This window comes from Phaenicophaeus curvirostris, chromosome 15 (assembly GCF_032191515.1).
Source record: "Phaenicophaeus curvirostris isolate KB17595 chromosome 15, BPBGC_Pcur_1.0, whole genome shotgun sequence".
NCBI lineage: Eukaryota > Metazoa > Chordata > Aves > Cuculiformes > Cuculidae > Phaenicophaeus > Phaenicophaeus curvirostris.
Window position 1 is genome coordinate 18682907 of NC_091406.1, and position 18847 is coordinate 18701753.

At 52.8% G+C, this 18847-nt stretch overlaps 1 protein-coding gene and 1 long non-coding RNA gene across 2 annotated transcripts; both read left to right on the forward strand.

The window, feature by feature from the left end:
* Positions 1–539: 539 nt before the first annotated feature.
* On the forward strand, positions 540–15515 carry HDAC3 (histone deacetylase 3). Its single transcript, XM_069869669.1, has 15 exons — positions 540–639; positions 1670–1752; positions 4819–4961; positions 6718–6799; positions 7549–7605; positions 7701–7756; positions 10887–11020; positions 11287–11367; positions 11454–11527; positions 11758–11822; positions 12167–12256; positions 12373–12431; positions 13129–13208; positions 13902–14059; positions 14354–15515. Exons 1-15 carry the CDS (start codon positions 585–587, stop codon positions 14421–14423), a joined length of 1287 nt encoding a protein of 428 aa, XP_069725770.1. The 5' UTR covers positions 540–584; the 3' UTR covers positions 14424–15515.
* A 2552-nt stretch (positions 15516–18067) lies between these two features.
* LOC138726989 (uncharacterized) lies at positions 18068–18405 on the forward strand. Its single transcript, XR_011338507.1, has 3 exons — positions 18068–18099; positions 18228–18274; positions 18367–18405. It is a non-coding gene; the product is annotated as an uncharacterized lncRNA (long non-coding RNA).
* Positions 18406–18847: the final 442 nt, after the last annotated feature.

Here is an 18847-nt window from a genome sequence, read left to right on the forward strand (position 1 = left end):
GAAGTGACTGGGATTGCGCTAGAGAGGCTGAGGTCAACTGGGAGTGACTGGGATCTGTCAGGGGTGACTGGGATCCTGCAGGAGTGACTGGGGTCAGCCAGGAGTGACTGCCCCCAACTAGGATCACAGTTGCAGTACTGGGATCCACTGGGAGTAACTGGGATTACGCTGGAGCGTCTGGAATCAGCTGGGAATGACTGAGATCAGCCAGGAGTGACTAGGATCACAGCGGAGTGACTGGGATCAGCTGGGAGTGACTGGGGGTGGCTGCGAGTGACTGGGATCCTGTGGGAATGGCTGGGATCAGCCGGGAATGACTGGGATCACTCTGGAACGACTGCGATCAGGCCGGGAAGGAAAACTGGAACCAGCAGGCCCTGCCCGGGGCCGGCGCTAGGACCGCGGGGCCGCCCCGGCCCCGCCCCCGCCCCCTTTGGCACCCAGGCCACGCCCCCTTCCCAAAAAAAAAAATGTGGCCCCGCCCACAGCCCCGCCTGGCTGTGTCGCAGCGATGACGTCAGCGGCCGCGCGGTCCCGGAGTGATGACGTAGTGGGGCGCGAAGCGGCAGCGCGGCCTGTCCGCCATGGCGAAGACCGTGGCCTATTTCTATGACCCGGACGTAGGAAACTTCCACTACGGTGCGGGACGGGGCGGCCCCGCCTCACCGGGGCGGGCTGGGGCACCGACCTTCACCAGGCCTGGGCCGGGCGCGGCCGGGATCCTGCGGCTCCCCGGGGTCCCCATGTCCCTCCACGCCCCCATCCCCCGCCGGCTCCCGGGAGTCCCCGTGTGTCGTCTGTGTCCCCTCCGGGGGTGTTCCCGTTTGTCATCCCATCCCCCATCCCCGTGCTGGCTCCCGGGAGAGTCCCCGTGTCCCGGTCCTGCCCGCCCCTCCCCCCCCCCGCCCGACTCCCGGGAGGCCCCGTGTCCCGGTCCCCCCCGCAACCGCCGGCTCCCGGGAGTTCCCGTGTGTCGTCTGTGTCCCCTCCGGGGGATTCCCGTGTGTCATTCCCAGCCCCGTGCTCGCTCCCGGGAAAGTCCCCGTGTCCCGGTCCTGCCCGCCCCTCCCCCCCCCCGCCGACTCCCGGGAGAGTCCCCGTGTCCCGGTCCCGTCCCGCCCCCTGACCCGCCGGTTCCCGGGAGTCCCCGTGTCCCGGTCTCGTTCCCCTCCGCCACCCACCGGCTCCCAAGAGGCCCCGTGTCCTGGTCCCGTTCCCCTCCGCCACCCACCGGCTCCCAAGAGGCCCCGTGTCCCGGTCCCGTTCCCCCCCGCCCCCCACCGGCTCCCAAGAGTCCCCGTGTCCCGGTCTCGTCCTGCCCCCCCCCGCCAGCTCCCAGGAGTCGCCGTGTCCCCCCGGTGGCTCCCGGTGGTTCCCGTGTCGCAGGGGTCCCCATGTGTCGTGTGTGTGTCCCCTTCCCTGGCGTCTCCTGGGGAACCCTGTGTCCCGGCCCCCCCCAACCTTCCTTGGCGGTTCCTGGGGTACCCCATGTTCTGTCGCCCCCCCAGCTTCCCTGGCGGCTCCCAGGGAACCCCGTGTCCCATCGCCCCCCACTTCCTTGGCAGCTCCTGGGAGTCACTGGGTGTCGTGTGTTCTCTCTGTTGGGGTCACTGTGTCTGCGCTGATTCCTGCTGTCTCCTGCTGACTCCCAGTGCCTTTCCCATTCCAGGAGCTGGGCACCCCATGAAGCCGCACCGCCTGGCGCTCACACACAGCCTGGTCCTGCACTATGGCCTCTACAAGAAGATGATCGTAAGCTGCTTCTCATGGGGTCCGGCAAAGGGCACGGAACGGGCTGGGGCTGGCAGTCCTTGAGAAGGGACATTTCAGGCTTTGACACCCATAAGTGGTGCCAGAAATCTATGCTGACTCTATTCCTGCCCTCCGTGGGCCGTGTCTGTGGGTTATCCATAGCTTTCTTGCATCACTGCTCCTACTTCAGCCACTCTTTTAGCCCAGCCCATGATAGAGCTGATGCAGAGGATGCTTTAAGCACCCTCAGGTTCTTTCATCATCCTGAGCCCCTGCTGTAACGCTGGAGTGGGTTTGGAGGCACCATTAGAGGTTGGTGGTGCCTTGTGCTGTCCCTGGAGCCAAGGCAGCACCACTGGGGATCATGCAGAAGTGCCTGGATCTGTAGCTCCTTAGGAAGGACCCAGTGACCTTAGTGATCGGTGTGACCATGGAAAGCTGAACGAGGCTCACTGATTCACCTTAGTGCCTTTAAGGATTTCCCTAATCCCATCCCATACCTAACAAGCAGCAATTTCACAAGGTGGCTGAGAAGGGGCTGTGCGGCACCCCCTCTGTAGTCATAGAAGCACAGAATGGTTTGAGTTGGAAGAGACATCAAAGCCCATCCAGTCTCCAACCTGCTGCCATGGGCAGGGACACCTCCCACTGGATCAGGGCTCCAAGCCCCATCCAACCTGGCCTTGAACCCCTCCAGGGATGGGGCAGCCACCACTGCTCTGGGCAACCTGGGCCAGGGCCTCCCCACCCTCACAGCAAAACATTTCTTCCTAAGATCTCATCTCAATCTCTCCTCTTTCAGCTGAAAACCATTTTCCCTGGTCATGTCTCTGCACTCCCTGATCCAGAGCCCCTCCCTAGGTTTTCTGGAGCCCCTTTCAGTACTGGAAGCTGCTCTTAAGGCCTACCCACAGCCTTCACTTCTCAGGGCTGAACAGCCCAAACTCTCTCAGCCTGCCCTTGTATAGGAGGTGCTCCAGCCCTCAGATTGTCTCCATGGACTCCTCTGGTCTTGCTCCAGCAACTTCATGTCCTTCCTGTGCTCAGGACTCCAGAACTGGACGCAGGGCTCCAGGTGGGGTCTCACCAGAGCGAGGCAGTGGGGCAGAATCCCCTCTCTTGCCCTGTTTGTTTTCCTGCTTTGGATGCAGCCCAGGATGCCATTGGTTTCTGGACTATGAGCACGCATTGCTGCCTCATGTTTAGCTTCTCCTTGCCCAGCACCCCAGGTCTTTCTCTTCTGGGCTGCTCCAAGCCCATTTTCTGTATTTTATTTCACTGGGTGCAAACAGGTTTGAACCAAGCTCCTTTTCCTTGAATCCTTCTTCACTTTTCTGCATCTTCTTACAGCACAGAGTGAATTGGAAGCTCTTGGAAGTACAGGGTGTGTAACTGAATGCCTCACAGGACGAGATCAAGGCAGGAATGGTAGAAATCTTTCTGCTCCTTTTGAGGTGGCTTTTCCTCACCTTGACATGCAGAACCTGCAGCTGCAAGTTGTTTGGCGACGACTTCTTTTGTCTTTTGATGGCTTATTCTCCCTTTTGGCACAGCGGGTTTGCTTTGGAGTTGTTTCAGACCATTGAGCAGTTTAATTCCTGGGCTGCCTGGCAGGATTCCAGTCCCCGCTGTCCGATCCAGGGGCCGGGAATAGCCACTGCCTCTTGTCTGCACAGCCTTGATGCGTTTGATGTTCCCTGGGGAGAGGCCTCAGCCCAGAGTGGGGTTCCCAGTGCCAAAGGCTACAGCTCCAAGCAGCTGCGGGTTTATGTGCCTGTATGTGTGCACATACGTGGAGGGACAGACATGCATTTATGGTGTCTTCATGGGAATTACCTTGTTAAAGAGGTCAAGAGGGCTTCTGTCGCTGTCATCATCAGGCATAGCTGGTAGACTGGAAGAGGAGGGGAAAGGGCATAAAACCCTGTTGCTCGGATTTGTGAGGGGGCTTGGGCTTCCCCCCACCTCCCTCTCTATGCTCATGTATCCCATGCGTGTTCCTCATCCTTTGCAGTCAGGATCTGGAAACGGGCCACTTCCACTGTTCCTCATGGGCTGGAAATGGTTGAAGGCTCTCAAAATAGTTGTAGAACTCAACGATGGAACTTGACCATCAATTGTTGTTTGCAACTGTAGGTGATTGCAGTCAAGCAATCGAGTTGGACTTGTTCTGAGGTTGTGGGGAAGGATGTGTGATCAACCTCTCCTAGTGCTGTGTTTTGACACCTGCAGCCCCGCACTAGGGGTGAATTCCAAGCTGTTGGGAGCACATGGTGACGCTTCAGGGGTAAATCTTGAGCTGTTAGGAGCACACAGTGACACATTAGAGGTAAATCCCAAGCACATGCATCTCTGTTCCACCATAGACCTCTGTGGGCTGCAGGTCGACCTCAATCTGCACAGGAATTTCTGCTCTAGCACCTGCAGCACTTCCTCCCTCTCCTCCTCCACTGACCTTGGTGCCTGCAGAGTTGCTTCTCACATCTCCTCTCCCTCTTCTCTTTCCACACCCTCTCTCAAGCTGCAATTGCTTTTCTGCAGGGCTTTTCCTCCCTCCTTCTTACACTTCTTGTCCCAGAGGCACTTCCACCATTCATGATGGGCTCAGCCTTGGCCAAGTGGTGAGTCCATCTTGGAGCCGATGGCATTGGCTCTATTGGACGTGGGGAAGGCTTCCAGCAGCTTCTCACAGAAGCTACCCCTGTAGCCTCCCTGCTACCGAACCCAGGGAACTGGTGGAGTCTCCATCCCTAGAGGTGTTTAAATGACTGGTAGATAGCTCAGGGATATGGTTTTGTGGTGGACATTTACTGGTGGACTCGATCTCGTAGGTCTTTTTCAGCTAAATGATTTTTTGATTCTATGAAACTACTGCCACACAAAGCCAGTAGAGCAGCCTCATGGAGAAACTTGAATTTGAACCAACACGACTGTCCAGAACCTTGTGTGTTGAAACGTGTTTTGATCCACCTCGGGCAGGGCATTTTTCAATCAGCTTGAGATCTCTTCCAGCCAAAGCAAACAGGAGTTTGGATGGGAAATAAGTCTCGCCTTTCTCTCCTGAAGGTTTTCAAACCGTACCAGGCATCCCAGCATGACATGTGCCGGTTCCACTCCGAGGACTACATAGACTTCCTGCAGAGAGTGAGTCCCAACAACATGCAAGGCTTCACCAAGAGCCTAAATGCCTTCAATGTGGGCGATGACTGGTGAGTGCTTCCTGCGGTCGCGAAGGGCGCTCCTGCACTGCTTCTGTCTGGAGAGCTCTTCTAGAATGTCCCATTCCTTACTTGTTTTTACCCAGAGTCAGGTGTGTATTGGATTACTGGAACCTCCAGGATTCCTGTCCCTCCTTCTCAGACCTTGCAGACCTCCTTTTAAGACCTATATTCTAGGTGTAAGCTTGTTGGATTAGAGACTGTTGCTCTACTTGTTCCTGCAGAGCCTCCCGTTCTTCTCAAGCACCCTAACTACTTAAGTAATTGCCTGTCGTTTTAGCTTCAGCAACGTGTGCTGTTAAATCCACAACTGCTTTGAGAGCCTGATTTCCAGGTAGAACTAAGGAGATGCTCATGCTTCTGTACAAAACTGCATGAGATCTTGTCGAGAATATTCAGTTCCAGAATTTAAGGTGAAACTTGAAGGAAACGTGTGGAAGGGCTCTGAGGGTGGCTAAGGAAACAGCAGTATGGCTCATCTGGTTGAGTTTGGGTTGTTCAGCCTGAAGAAGAGAAGGCTGCAGGGAGACCTAGAGCAGCTTCTAGTACTGGAAAGGGGTTCCAGGAAAGCTGGGGAGGGGCTCTTGATCAGGGAGTGCAGCGATAGGACGAGGGGGGATGATTTTAAGCTGAAATAGGGGAGATTGAGATGAGATATTGGGAAGAAATTTGTTACTGTGAGGGTGGTGAGACCCTGGCCCAAGATGCCCACAGCAGAGGTGTGGCTGCCCTCTCACTGGAGGTGTTGAAGGCCAGGCTGGATGGGGCTTGGAGCAACCTGATGCAGTGAGAGGTGTCCCTGCCCATGGCAGGAGGTTGGAACTGGATGGGCTTTAAGGTCCCTTCTGAATCAAACCATGCTGTAACCAGCTCACTGCCATCAGGTCACAAACCACATTTGTGGACAAGTTATGGCTTAAAGATTGGGTTTTACTTTCTCTTTTATTTTTGGTAAGATGACATTTTCTGGTCATCAAAGCAGTGATGCTGTGAAACAGTCTTCTGTCTCTCAGCCTAATCATTAAAACTCCTTGAGGTAACACTGTTCTGTAGCTGACATAACTCCTCCGCTGAGAGCATTTGTAGTTCTCCCCTCACAGAATACATGAGAACAACTGTCTGCTCTGACAGCCCTTAGAATCATGGAATGGTTCGGGTTGGAAAGGACCTTTAAAGATGACCTGTTGTCAACCTGTACCAGGGCCAAACCACCCTCCCAGGAAAATATTTCTTCCTGATATCTCATCTCAGTCTCCTCTCTTTCAGCTGAAAGCCATTTCCCCTAATCCTATCCATGCACTCTCTAATCAAGAGCCCCTCCCCAGCTTTCCTGGAGCCCTAGAAGTTGCTCTAAGGTCTCCCTGGAGTCTTTTCTTCCAGATGCAGCCGGGGGCAGACAGTGCAGAAGCAGAGCAGTCCTCTCATCTCTTGATGTTGTGTCTTTGCTCTGGGCTCGACTCAGCAGGGCTGTGGGGTAGACGTCAGCACACATGAGTAGAGGAGTCTTTCCAGGCTGGCTCAGAAGCTTTGGTGATGGTTATCAAATTCCTGCATTTCCCATTGTGTTTGAAACACTTGCTGCCGTTGTAAACAGGGTCAGAGTGATCTCACATTAACTCTTACCCAGAGAATGAGTTTTGATCTGCCGCAGGCGTTTTCCCTGGACAGTTTTATTCCTGGCTTTGCTCTGGGGAAGCAGGAAGGAGTGAGAAGTTGCTCTGTGTTTGAATTGTGGTTTCTTTTTCAGCCCAGTGTTTCCAGGCCTCTTCGAATTCTGCTCCCGCTACACTGGGGCCTCCCTGCAGGGAGCAACACAGCTGAACAACAAGGTAACAGCCGATGTGCTGCTCTTTCTCAAACACAGACAGAAGCCAACTGGATTTCAGTTTAAGGAGAACCTCATGGATGCGTTTTGTAAAGCAAATAGCAAGCACTGCTGTGTTGCAGTGTCAATAACTAGCACTGTAGGACTTGAGACCATCCCTGTGCTGCCAGAGGCAGCTCTTTATCAAGTCTTTAATACAGGGAAACCCACAGGACGTTGATGCTGCCTGTACTGAACCCTCAAAGCATTCTCAGTGCTGCAGAACAAATCTGGGGTCTACAGTGAAGCCTGGGAAGCCTCAGGAGTGCTTCCAGGGCTCTTCTGTAGAAACCCGCTCAGTGAGACCACACAGAAGGTCTGAAGAGAGTCTCTTGTGAGGGTGTCAACCAGGACTACAGAGATTTGGGGCTTTTGGGGTGCTGAGAAAGGTCTGAGGACTGTAAAGTGCAAGGAGTGTAAACTGTACATACCTGGTGCTCTGCCTGGAGTGGGGAGCAGTGGTGGGAGATCTTAGTGGTCCAACAGACAATGTAAGTAAGGCACGGGACAAATCCAGTTAGGACGCAGTGTAACCAGCACTGTCGGCTGGGCTAGTGACTAAGCTAGAGCTTTGGAAAGGTCCCTGTAGGAGAAGGAAAGGCCAGAGGGTGTTTGTGGGCCACAGGGCTGAGCGGGTTGAGGTGGGTGCACTGGGGGATGTGGGTTCAAGTTTGTCTCTATGGTGTTACCTTAAATTTCTCCTTCCTTCCCCAGATCTGTGATATTGCAATAAACTGGGCAGGGGGCCTGCACCATGCCAAAAAGTTTGAGGTAAGGAGGCAAATCTCCATTCTCCTCTGTCTTGTTAAGGCCTTTGCTCCATGTTGATCCCATTCTAATGCTGTTGGGTTTTCTTTGTCTTGCAGGCTTCTGGGTTTTGTTACGTCAACGACATTGTTATTGGCATCCTGGAGCTGCTCAAGTAAGGACTTGGGGCTAGTGTGGAACTGTCCTGGCTTGTGTCTTGATTTCCTTTTGCTGGTTCTCTGTTTCCTCTTCTCATTGCCTTTTCAGAGTCTGGGAAGGCCAACAACTGTTTTTTTCATAGAATCATAGAATGGTTTGAGTTGGAAGGGATTTCAAAGCCCATCCAGTTCCAGCCTGGCCTTGAACACCTTTAGGGATGGGGCAGCCACCACTTCTAGGGCAACCTGGGTCAGGGCCTCCCCACCCTCTTAGTGAAGAATTTCTTCTCAATGTCTAATCTGAATCTTGCCCCTTCCAATTCAAAGCAGTTTCCCCTTGTCCTGTCACGACAGGCCTTTGTAAAAAGTTCCTCCCTAGCTTACCTGTAGGGGTCCTTCAGGTACTGGAAGCTGCTCTAAGGTCTCCCCACAGCCTTTTCGTCTCCAGGCTGAACAACCTCAACTCTCTCAGCCTGTCCTCATATGGGAGGTGCTCCAGCCTTTGGATCATCTTCGTGGCTTCCTCTGGATGCTTTTCAACAGTACCATGTCCTTATGTTGAGCATTCCAGAACTGGACACAGTACTCCAGGTGGGATTACTTTTGGCCTGGACTTCCCTTCAGGCACAAGAAATGAGGGTTGAGAACTGGAATATCTGACTCCGGTTTCGTTGCATGCAGCTTGAGTGAAACCTAAGAGTTCTTCAATTCCATTTCTTCTTACAATGAAATACAGTGAAATACTTGTTTCAGGGGTTCCTGAGCCTCAGAAGTTTTGCTGCACTGAGTCTTTTGTAGATAAATGCAAGTTATGGCTCACCAGAGCCATTAAGTGGCTCAGATCCTACTTGATTTGCTTGAGTGGCTTAAGAACTGAGCTTGAGCAACACATGGCTGATCAAAGGGTGCTTGTTTTGAGTGGAAGGGAGTCAGAGACAGAGATTTATATGTTTCTAAGACTACATTTGATATTTATCATATTGTGTACTCCAAACCACCCCTGTTACATCTGAGGCAAGATATTGGGGCTTTAGAAAAGGTTTGAGGTTGACCAGAGTAGTTACATGACTGATGGCAAGCTCACTCGCTCACAAAGCCACACTTATGCCATACGTTTGGGCTTCTTGTGCCTCCTTCCTCTCTGCCAGTCTTTTCTGCTCTGTGTTTGGAACCTCAGAGCACCGCTGTGTATCCCAGCACACCCGTTTTCTGGTTGCACATGAGTCCCAAGTGCCAGAGGCTTCACATAGAGCCCAGTTACCCCCGTGGGAGATTACAAAATGTCGATGTTCTTTTATTCTGTTTTTTCAGGAACTATTTCCAGAGCAGGTGGTTGCATGCTTGGGCTCACTTCCCACCACAGGAGTAGTTGGTGCCTCTGCTCTTGGAAGGCCCCTTTCTCCCTCTACCAGTGTGCAAGGGCTCTGTGTGTGCACCTCCTTTTTCTCCTCTTGTCATTTCTCTACAGGATGAATGGTCTGGGCTGTCTGGAATGGTTTATGTCTTTGTTGGGAGACCGAGGCGAGGTACAGGGTCAGCACTGTTATCCCTTTTGATCAGATCACTGCCTAAAGCCATGGTTCCAAGGCAGATGGCACAAACCACACTCTTCCTCTCTGTTTCAGTGTTGTTTTGGTTTCTTCAGGTCCCTCCCTAGGCTTTTGGTGCAGTTGCCAGATCCCCTGCTTTTTGGGGATTGACCAGATGCAGTATTGCCTTGGGAACAGTTGGAGAAGTTTTCACCAAGTGAGCAGGCAGATCTGGAGCTGCAAGCAGGGCAGGGTTAGGTCCATGTCCCCTGTGCTTGACAGCACATCAGCTTTTATTACTCCCCCACTGCCTTTACTTGTGATCTCCCCTCTTCACTCTGTGTCTCCATGTCACAGCCAGCTGCTTCTTCAGCAAATGTGTTCCATCCTGGTGGTGTTGGTGCTAAACAGCTGGGTCATAGGGCTGCCAGTAACCTGGCACATGGAGGACGTCACTGTTCCAGCCTCCTCCTTGGATAGATTACTTTTCACTTACACATACAGACAGCACAGTTGCAGGCTGAGCAGCGAATGGATTGAGAGCAGCCCTGAAGAGAAGGACTTGGGTGCTGGGCAAGGAGAAGCTCAACTGAGCTAGCAATGTGCACTTCAGCCCAGAAACCAACCATGCCCTGGGCTGCATCCAAAGCAGCGGGACCAGCAGGGCCAGGGAGGGGATTCTGCCCCTCTACTTTGTTCTGGTGAGACCCCACCTGGAGCCCTGTGTCCGGTTCTGGAGTCCTGAGCACAGGAAGGACATGGAACTGTTGGAGCAAGTCCAGAGGAGGTCACAGAGATGATCTGAGGGCTGGAGCACATCCCGTATGAGGACAGGCTGAGGGAGTTGGGGTTGTTCAGCCTGGAGAAGAGAAGGCTCTGGGGAGGCCTTAGAGCAGCTTCCAGTGCTGAAAAGGTGCTCCAGGAAAGCTGGAGAGGGGCTCTGGATCAGGGACTGCAGGGATGGAATGAGGGGTTTTCAGCTGGCAGAGGGGAGATTGCGATGAGATCTTGGGAAGAAATGTTTTGCTCTGAGGGTGGGGAGGCCCTGGCCCAGGTTGCCCAGAGCAGTGGTGGCTGCCCCGTCCCTGGAGGGGTTCAAGGCCAGGTTGGATGGGGCTTGGAGCCCCTGATTGAGTGGGAGGTGTCCCTGCCCATTGCAGGGGGTGGGACTGGATAGTCTTTGAGGTCCCTTCCAACCCAAACCATACTATGAGTTAACTGTATTGGTAAAAGTCTTTGGAGCTCTTAAAGATTAAAGAACAACAGGTTGGTTTTGGAGGAAACAAATCTCCATGGCTTTCTAACCCATAGGTGGTTAAAATAGGCTCTCTGTCATTTGCTTTCCAAGATATTTCTGGCCCCATGTGGAAACCTTTTATTCCACTGTCTTCTCCCAAGCATATTGGAGTAAATGTTTTAGATATGGGGTGTTTTGACTGTATACAGATATCGTTCATCTAAAGCTGGGGGGTGGGACAGGTGAGTTGTTTTGGCCACCGGGCTTGCAGACAGCTGGTGGTGGTGGTTTCAGAGCTCTGGGCAATACCAAGGCATGTGGGAGCAGTGAGGTTGGGTGCAGTACCATCAGCAATGCTGCTTTTCCTCCTATATTCAACAGATATCACCCACGTGTTCTGTACATCGATATCGATATCCATCACGGAGATGGTGTGCAGGAGGCTTTCTACCTGACCGACCGTGTCATGACAGTGTCATTTCACAAATATGGGAACTACTTCTTTCCTGGTACAGGTACGTATTTCCCTTGCAGAGTGAGCCTGGCCTCACTCCCAAAGCCTTTGAAAGCTCCTGGGGAGTTTAAAAGTGTAAACCCACCAAATTGCAGCTGCAGGGAGAAATTATGGAAGAAAGAGCATGGAAAAGCAGTTAGAGAGGAATGGAAGTGTAGTCACTTGTAAGAAAGAGGGATCCTAGCTGGCTGAGGAGATCTAAACCCAGATCAGATCTAGCCTTGAAGCCTCAGAGCTGTTGTGACTTTCTTCTCTTTCCCTGCCCAGGTGACATGTACGAAGTTGGTGCAGAGAGCGGTCGTTATTACTGTCTCAATGTGCCGCTACGAGACGGCATTGATGACCAAAGTAAGTCGGTGTTCCTTGCTGTTTCCCTGGACATTTGCTGGTCCTTGTGCTCCAGAGTCATGATTAATCTCCCTTTCTTTCCCAAGGTTACAAACACCTCTTCCAGCCGGTCATTAACCAGGTGGTGGATTACTACCAGCCCACCTGCATAGTGCTGCAGGTACGGAAACATCCTTCTGCGCACATGCCTATCCCTTCCAGAGGCTGCAGGTTGGAGGAGGGTCCTATCCATGTGTTACCTTCTCTTCCCAGAGATCAGGATTGATGTATCCTTGCTGAGCTTCTATTTGTACACTCTGGTGTTGAGAGTGGCCGAGGGATAGGGATGGGGATGTTTGGAACGCAATGCCTCTATGGCTAAAACTCAGTTGTTGTTTTCCTGTTCCCCAGTGTGGTGCGGATTCCCTGGGCTGTGACCGTTTGGGATGTTTTAACCTCAGTATAAGAGGACACGGGTGAGTATGGCAGGGCTGTGGCAGAGCAGGTGGTTTGAAGGACTGTCCTTTGGTCTTGAGGGCTCTGATGGCTCCTCTGCTGTGAGGCTTGAGCTTCAACTTTGGCCTTCTATCATCACCATCCGTTTTCTGGGATATTTTTAACTCATGTGTGACAGGAAGGGGTCGTGGAATGAAGCTGTGTACAAGGTGGGTGGTTCAGGGTAGGGCCTTGTTCAGGCTTCCTGCGTGGAAGCTCTGAGTTCCAGATATATCCTGGCTATGTATGAGCACACAGTAGCATTTCTGACACATGAGTCCATGCTGAGTTAACAGCTCTGACATCTTTTGTTTGGGCTTTCTAGGGAGTGCGTGGAGTATGTGAAGAGCTTCAACATCCCCTTGCTGGTTCTGGGAGGAGGTGGCTACACAGTCCGCAATGTGGCGCGGTGCTGGTGAGTGTCTTCTCTGCTTGTTGAAGGCTGCTGGTCAAGCAGTTGCTGTGGGCTTTGTCCCTGTATGCACCATGCAGCTTCTTCTGGACTGAGCTCCTCTTGTTCTGTGTTTTCAGGACATATGAAACATCATTGCTTGTAGAGGAAGCAATTAGCGAAGAGCTCCCCTACAGTGGTGAGTTGGAGTTGTGTTTTTTCCTTATTAGCTGAGCTAAAGTAGCTGTTATCAGATGAAGAATTAACACTTCTGCATTGACCGGAGATAAAATCAGGGCCAAGGTGATAGCCCTTAGACCTGATAAGGTCAAAGTCGTTCTTGGTCTCCTCCTGCTGCCCACTTATATTCTTAGCTGGGCAGACACACCTGTACTGTGCCATGTGTCATTTACTGTGGATCACTTTGTGTTCAGTGACCTGAGGGTTACTTTACCTCACCCTGTTTCATAGAATCATGTAGTGGTTTGGTTCAGAAGGGATTTTAAAGCCCATCCAGACCCATCCCCTGCCATGGGCAGGGACACCTCCTACTGGATCAGGTTGCTCAAAGCCCCATCCAACGTGGCCTTGAACACCTCCAGGGATGGGGCAGCCACCACTGCTCTGGGCAACTTGGGTCAGGGCCTCCCCACTCTCACAGGAAAACATTTCTCCATAACATCCCATCTCAATCTTCGCTCCTTCAGCTTACAACCGTTCATCCTCATCCTTTACTGTAGTCCCATGTGGCTGCAGAACTGTGCATCGCTGCTTTTTAGGGTGGGGTCACCCCTGCTGAGGTGGGAGAGTGAGCTCTGCTTCCCTGAAGAGCCGTGCAGCTCCTGGCTGGCTTTTCCATCTCCTGTTCTGTAACTCTCTTGCTCGTTCTGCCACAGAGTACTTCGAATACTTTGCTCCAGACTTCACCCTGCATCCTGACGTCAGCACGAGGATTGAAAATCAGAACTCGCGGCAGGTGAGCACTTGCAGCTGCTGGGCAGCATTCAGCTCTGTGCTCCCAGAACCCTGGGTTTTGCCTGTGGAACCAGGTGGAGCCCAGATAAGGAGCTCTTGTGGGGCTGACTAAGAACAGCAGAGGCTTTCCTCTGGAATGTCAGAAACTCTCAGAGCTTTGAGAGCCTTGCTGGGTTGTCTCACTGTTTTCATGGAATTATAAAGTGTTTTGGGCTGGAAGGGAACTCAAAGCCCATCCAGTTCCACCCCCTGCCATGGGCAGGGACACCTCCCACTGGATCAGGTTACTCAGAGCCCAATCCAACCTGGCCTTGAACACCTCCAGGGATGGGGCAGCCACCTCTGCTCTGGGCAACCTGGGCCAGGGCCTCCCCGCCCTCTTCATGGAGAATTTCTTCTTAATGTCTAATCTAAATCTTCCTGCTTCCAATTTAAAACCATTTCCCGATGTCATATCCCTGCAGTCCCTGATCAAGAGGCCCTCCCCAGCTTTCCTAAAGCCCTTTTCAGTACTGGGAGGCTGCTCCAAGGTCTCCCAGCACCTTATATGCTTTTCTGTGTGCCTAAATGACCTCTCCCACCACCTCTGCTCAGATAAATGGCTTTTTGCACAGGTTTCTGTATTGTGGCCACCATACAGGTGATGCAGGCAGGCAGCAGCGCTAACAGCCGATTCCTCTTTTTTTCTGCCTAGTACTTGGATCAGATCAGACAGACGATATTTGAGAATCTGAAGATGCTGAACCATGCTCCCAGTGTGCAGATCCACGATGTCCCTTCTGACCTGCTTAGCTACGATCGCACAGATGAGCCTGATCCGGAGGAAAGAGGCTCTGAGGAAAACTACAGCAGGTACTGGCTCTCGTTATGGAGAAATGGGCTTCCCTTTCCCTTTCTGTCCTTGCTGAGATGAGCAGGTGATCCACTGGAGACCATCTGTTACCTAGAACAGATACTACATCATTTCTAAATCCCTGGTTTTATCTGGGTAGCCTTTCCTGAGAAATGTGCTGTCTCCTCACATGGATTTCCTGGAGCGTTTGGGTGCAGGGCATGCTCTGAATGTTGGCAGCATGACCTGTGCTTCATCTCTGGCCCCAAATGCCTCCAGGCTCCCCTCACTGACTGTGATTCTCTTTCCCCTAGGCCTGAAGCTGCTAACGAGTTTTATGACGGTGACCACGATAACGACAAAGAGAGCGACGTTGAGATCTGAGGGCTTTGCGCTGGGGCTCAGGACTGCGGGGGGCCTCACATTGGACGTGGGTGCTTGGTGCTGTTAACTGGGCTGTGCAGGAGCCGTTTTGCCCTCCCTTCGTGTTTGATTGCGTGCGGTGGCAGCAGGAATGGCACCACTGCTACCTGGAGAGGCAGAGAGCGCTGCAACGTGTTCCTTACGGTTCTGGCTGTCACCGCTGTGAGCAATGGACATTCAAGTAGCGCTCAAATTTGTGCTGTGTGCTGGCTGGCAGCCGGGCGACTGCTGTCAGAGCCTGACCTGTGCTGGTTCGGTCACCCCTGAAACTCCCTGTAGGCTCCTGCTGGCAAGGTGGGAGCTATAGCGGTTGTGCCTACAATCCCTGCCTCTCCTCAGCAGCAACACTCGACACATCCTGCTCTCTCAGCCCTCCACTCTGGTACCCAGTCAGTCCTGCACCGAGGGCTGCTTCCTGATGTCCCTTCTGACCATCCTGCGCTCCACAGTTCCAAGGAAAACTATTAGAGAAGACCAGGCCAGTTGTGGGATGAGGTTCAGGAGCATCCCAGGAGCAGGAGGCAGCTGATGGAGCAGGGTGAAGGAACACATGCAGGGTGTAGTCTTATTTCTTTCCCCCCATTCAGTTTTGTGTTCACATTCATCGAGTTGGACCCAACTTCCCTGTTTCTTTTATTCCTCGAGAGGCTCAAATCGCTGTGGAACAGAGGTTTGGCTGCCAAGGTCAGTACATAGCGCGTCTTGCACCTCTAATGTTGCTTCCAGCTGGGTTTTCCAAGTTCATACATGGCTCTTCTGTGCGGTAGCAAGAGATGTGGGCTGCTTGCTGAGTGGAAACCGTTCCCTCCTGGCTGTGTCCAGGAGATGTCGCTCTACCTGTGGGAGAGGGAAGCTGCTTCCTCCAAGTCCTTGTTTCCTGTTCCTCACACAGCAGAGATTTCTCTTGCCCATCCCTCAAATTCCAAACTTTGCTGCTCCTTTTCCAGAGCCTGCCCTGGGTTGGAGTGCGGTGGTGGGATTTCAGCCTCTGTATCATTCTGTTTATCGATGTCTTTAAACATTAAAGGAAGAGACAGTATTTTTCTTACCTGACCTGTTGTTTGTCTCTTTAATGCTCACACATTGTGTGTCCTGTTCTCCCAAGGGTTGGGAACATCTGTATCACCCTAGAAGGGTGGTGTCCACTGCCCTCTGGATGAGCAGAGGGTGTTCACCTCCTCAGAGCATGTGCTGGGAGTTCTCAGCCTCAGAGCGCAATGAGGATGGACCCCACGTTCTCTTACAAGAGGACATGGGGGATGGTGAACACACCTGCCTGGGGCTTGTTCCACTGAAAGCTTTGCAGAAAGCTGGCAGGGCTGATCCAAGAAACCTTCATGGGTCTAAATACCATGATTCCTCTGAGCTGCCGTTTCCATGAGTCTCCTCTTTGCTGTCCTGCTTTCCTAAAGGAAAAGTCTACAAGAAAGTTGGCGAGGGGCCCTTGATCAGGGATTGCAGGGACAGGACTGGGGGAACGGTTTTCAGCTGCATTACCTCCTGTATGAGGCCAGACTGTGCAAGTTGGGGTTGTTCAGCCTGGAGAAGAGAAAGCTTGGGGGAGACCTTAGAGCAGCTTCCAGTACTGAAAGGGGCTCCAGGAAAGCTAGGGAGGGGCTCTGGATCAGGGAGTGCAGGGACAGGATGAGGAGAAACAGTTTCCAGCTGAAAGAGGGGAGATTTCAATGATGTTAGGAAGAAATGTTTTGCTGTGAGGGTGGGGAGGCCCTGGCCCAGGTTTCCCAGAGCAGTGGTGGCTGCCCCATCCCTGGAGGTGTTCAAGGCCAGGTTGGACGGGGCTTAGAGCAACCTGATGCAGTGGGAGGCGTCCCTGCCCATGGCAGGGGGTTGGAACTGGGTGGGCTTTGAGGTCTCTTCCAACCCTAACCATTCCATGATTCTATAGCCCCAAGGAGTGACTGCATTTCTCTGGTTTTAGTCTTGCCGTGATCTCCCTCTTCCCTCCCCAGGTCCAGGACATTTCTTCATCAAGTGATCTGCTGGCCAGTGTGGATTGAGGTTCCTCTTGTGCCTGGTCTACACCAATAGACCTGTGGAAAAACAGAGGGGTTGGGAAGACAAAGGAAACGTTGAACCAATGGTATCTCAGGAGGTGGGTGAGGACAGGAGGGAAGCACAACCTGTGTCCACAGGCACTGCCTGTTCCTGCCAGGATGGTTACACAGCCACCAGTTCTCGGCTTCAGCTTCGTGGGGAGGAGGCAATACTTGGCCACAAGTGAGCTCCAGGTCTGTCCCTCGAGCTGGCAGCGTTACCACCGAGTGCCCAGAGTAACGAGTAATGGTGGTATTAGGCCAGGTGTGGAGAAGGATGATCCAAGGTACAGCACAGCTCCTGTACGAGGGTGACTCGAGGGATGAGGGCTTTGCTGGGGAGAGAGAATGGAGCTGGGGAGGGATTTGTAAGGAATTTAAAACCACAAGTGGCAGACATGGCTTCTTCGACTACTTGGACGTTAGCGAAGCATCAAATGGAACTCGCCAGTGACCAGCTTGAAAGGAAGAGGTTGCACCGCACACAGCGTGCTGAGCCCTGCAAGCTGCTGCCAGCAGGTCTGGTGAGTGTGGGTTCCAAACGGGACTGAGGTGGGGGCATTAAGGTAGTTGTGGAAGGTAATCACAGAATGGTTTGGATGGGATCTTAAAGCTCATTCAGTTTCCAAACCCTTGCCACGGGCAGGGACACCACCCACTGGATCAGGTTGCTCCAAGCCCCATCCAGCCTGGCCTTGAACACCTCCAGGGATGGGGCAGCCACCACTGCTCTGGGTAACCTGGGCCAGGGCCTCCCCACCCTCATAGCAAAATGTTTCTTCCTAAGATCTCAGCTCAGTCTCCCCTCTTCCAGCTGAAAGCCATTCCTCCTCCTCCCATCCCTGTACTCCCTTATGAACGGCCCCTCCCCAGCTTTCCTGGATCCTCGTTATGTAAACTCAACAACAAATCTTTCGTTGTTAGATCTTTCCCTGTTGGAACACAACTGCTTTCAGGAATTTTAATGCTTTGTTTTCTTCTGCTGCAGACCTCACCATCAGAGATGGCTGATGAACATGACTCCCAGGGTACAAGAGCAGAGCTGCCTCTGCCTTCGGTGCCAGAACCTGGACCTGAACGTGGAGCCGTGGACAGGTCAGTCCGTTCACTGTTTATAACTTGGCTGAAACCAGCCCTGTCAGATCCTGGTCCTGGAGCAGCAAACCCTATTGCTTCATCCCTGTGCTCACTGGAGCTGTTGGTTATCAAAGCTTCTTTGTTTTCCTCTCCATGTTCTTTCCTGGACCTGAGTTGTCCTCTGGTGTTTGTTTTCAGTATGTGGGATGGGTATTGCAGCCAGTCTTCTCTGCTTCGTTTGGAGCACATCTCCCAATTCTTGGTCACAGCGATTCCACGTGGTGCTGTGTTTGGACAGGGAGAGCTACCAGGTTTCAGTGTTTTGTATTATAGAATCATGGAATCATTTGGTTGGAAAAGACTTTTGAGATCATCCAGTTCAACCGTACCTGTCCACTACCAAACCATCCCTGAGCAACTCATCTGCCCGTCTTTAAGACACCTCCAGGAATGAGGACTCCACCACCACCCTCAGCAGCCTCTGCCAGTGCCTGAGAACCTTTATGGTGAAGAAACTTTTCCCAATATCCAATCCGAACCTCCCTGGCACAACTTGAGGCCATTTCCTCTCATTCTGTCTCTTGTTCCTTGGGAGAAGAGCCCAGCACCCACCTCACCACAACCTCCTTTCCAGGAGCTGCAGAGAGCGATGAGGTCTCCCTTCAGCCTCCTCTTCTCCAGGTTAAACAGACCCAGGTCCCTTAGCTGCTCCCAGAATCCCTGGGCTCCAGCCCCTTCCCCAGTTTCATCCCCCTTCTCTGGACGCGCTCCAGCCCTTTCTTGTAGTGAGGGGCCCAAAACTGAACCCGAGATTCAACCTGAAGCAGCGCTGAGTACAGGGGAAGGATGACTTCCCTGGTCCTGCTGGCCACAGCATCCCTGATCCAAGCCAGGATGCTGTTGGCCACCTTGGCTAACCAGGCCACTGCTGGGTCGTGTTCAGCTGCATATTGACAGCAGCTTCCAGAAGAAACCATTACCCTGTGGTGTCCTTCCCAAGAGAAAGGCGTGTGCTGGTCTTCAGGAGGAGATTCTGCAGCAGCAGGTGGTGAGCAGGCTGGGTGTCTGCAGCACAGGCAGAGCACAGCCCTGCACTGGGACACGTGGGGGCATCATGAGGATTGTGGGATGTGCTGGAGAAGGACAAGGGGAGTGTGCTTACAGCAGTGCTCTTCTTAATTGAATTTCCTCTTCTTTTTAGACAACTTGATTGATGAAGCCAAGGTGGAGGCAACTGAAACTGGAGTGGTGGAA

Excerpts from the sequence above, each read along its gene's own strand:
- HDAC3 (XM_069869669.1), top strand. The coding sequence starts at position 585 with ATGGCGAAGACCGTGGCCTATTTCTATGACCCGGACGTAGGAAACTTC. Across the intron at positions 7,606-7,700 it reads ACCATGCCAAAAAGTTTGAG|GCTTCTGGGTTTTGTTACGT; the intron begins GTAAGGAGGCAA and ends TTTGTCTTGCAG. Across the intron at positions 11,823-12,166 it reads CTCAGTATAAGAGGACACGG|GGAGTGCGTGGAGTATGTGA; the intron begins GTGAGTATGGCA and ends TGGGCTTTCTAG.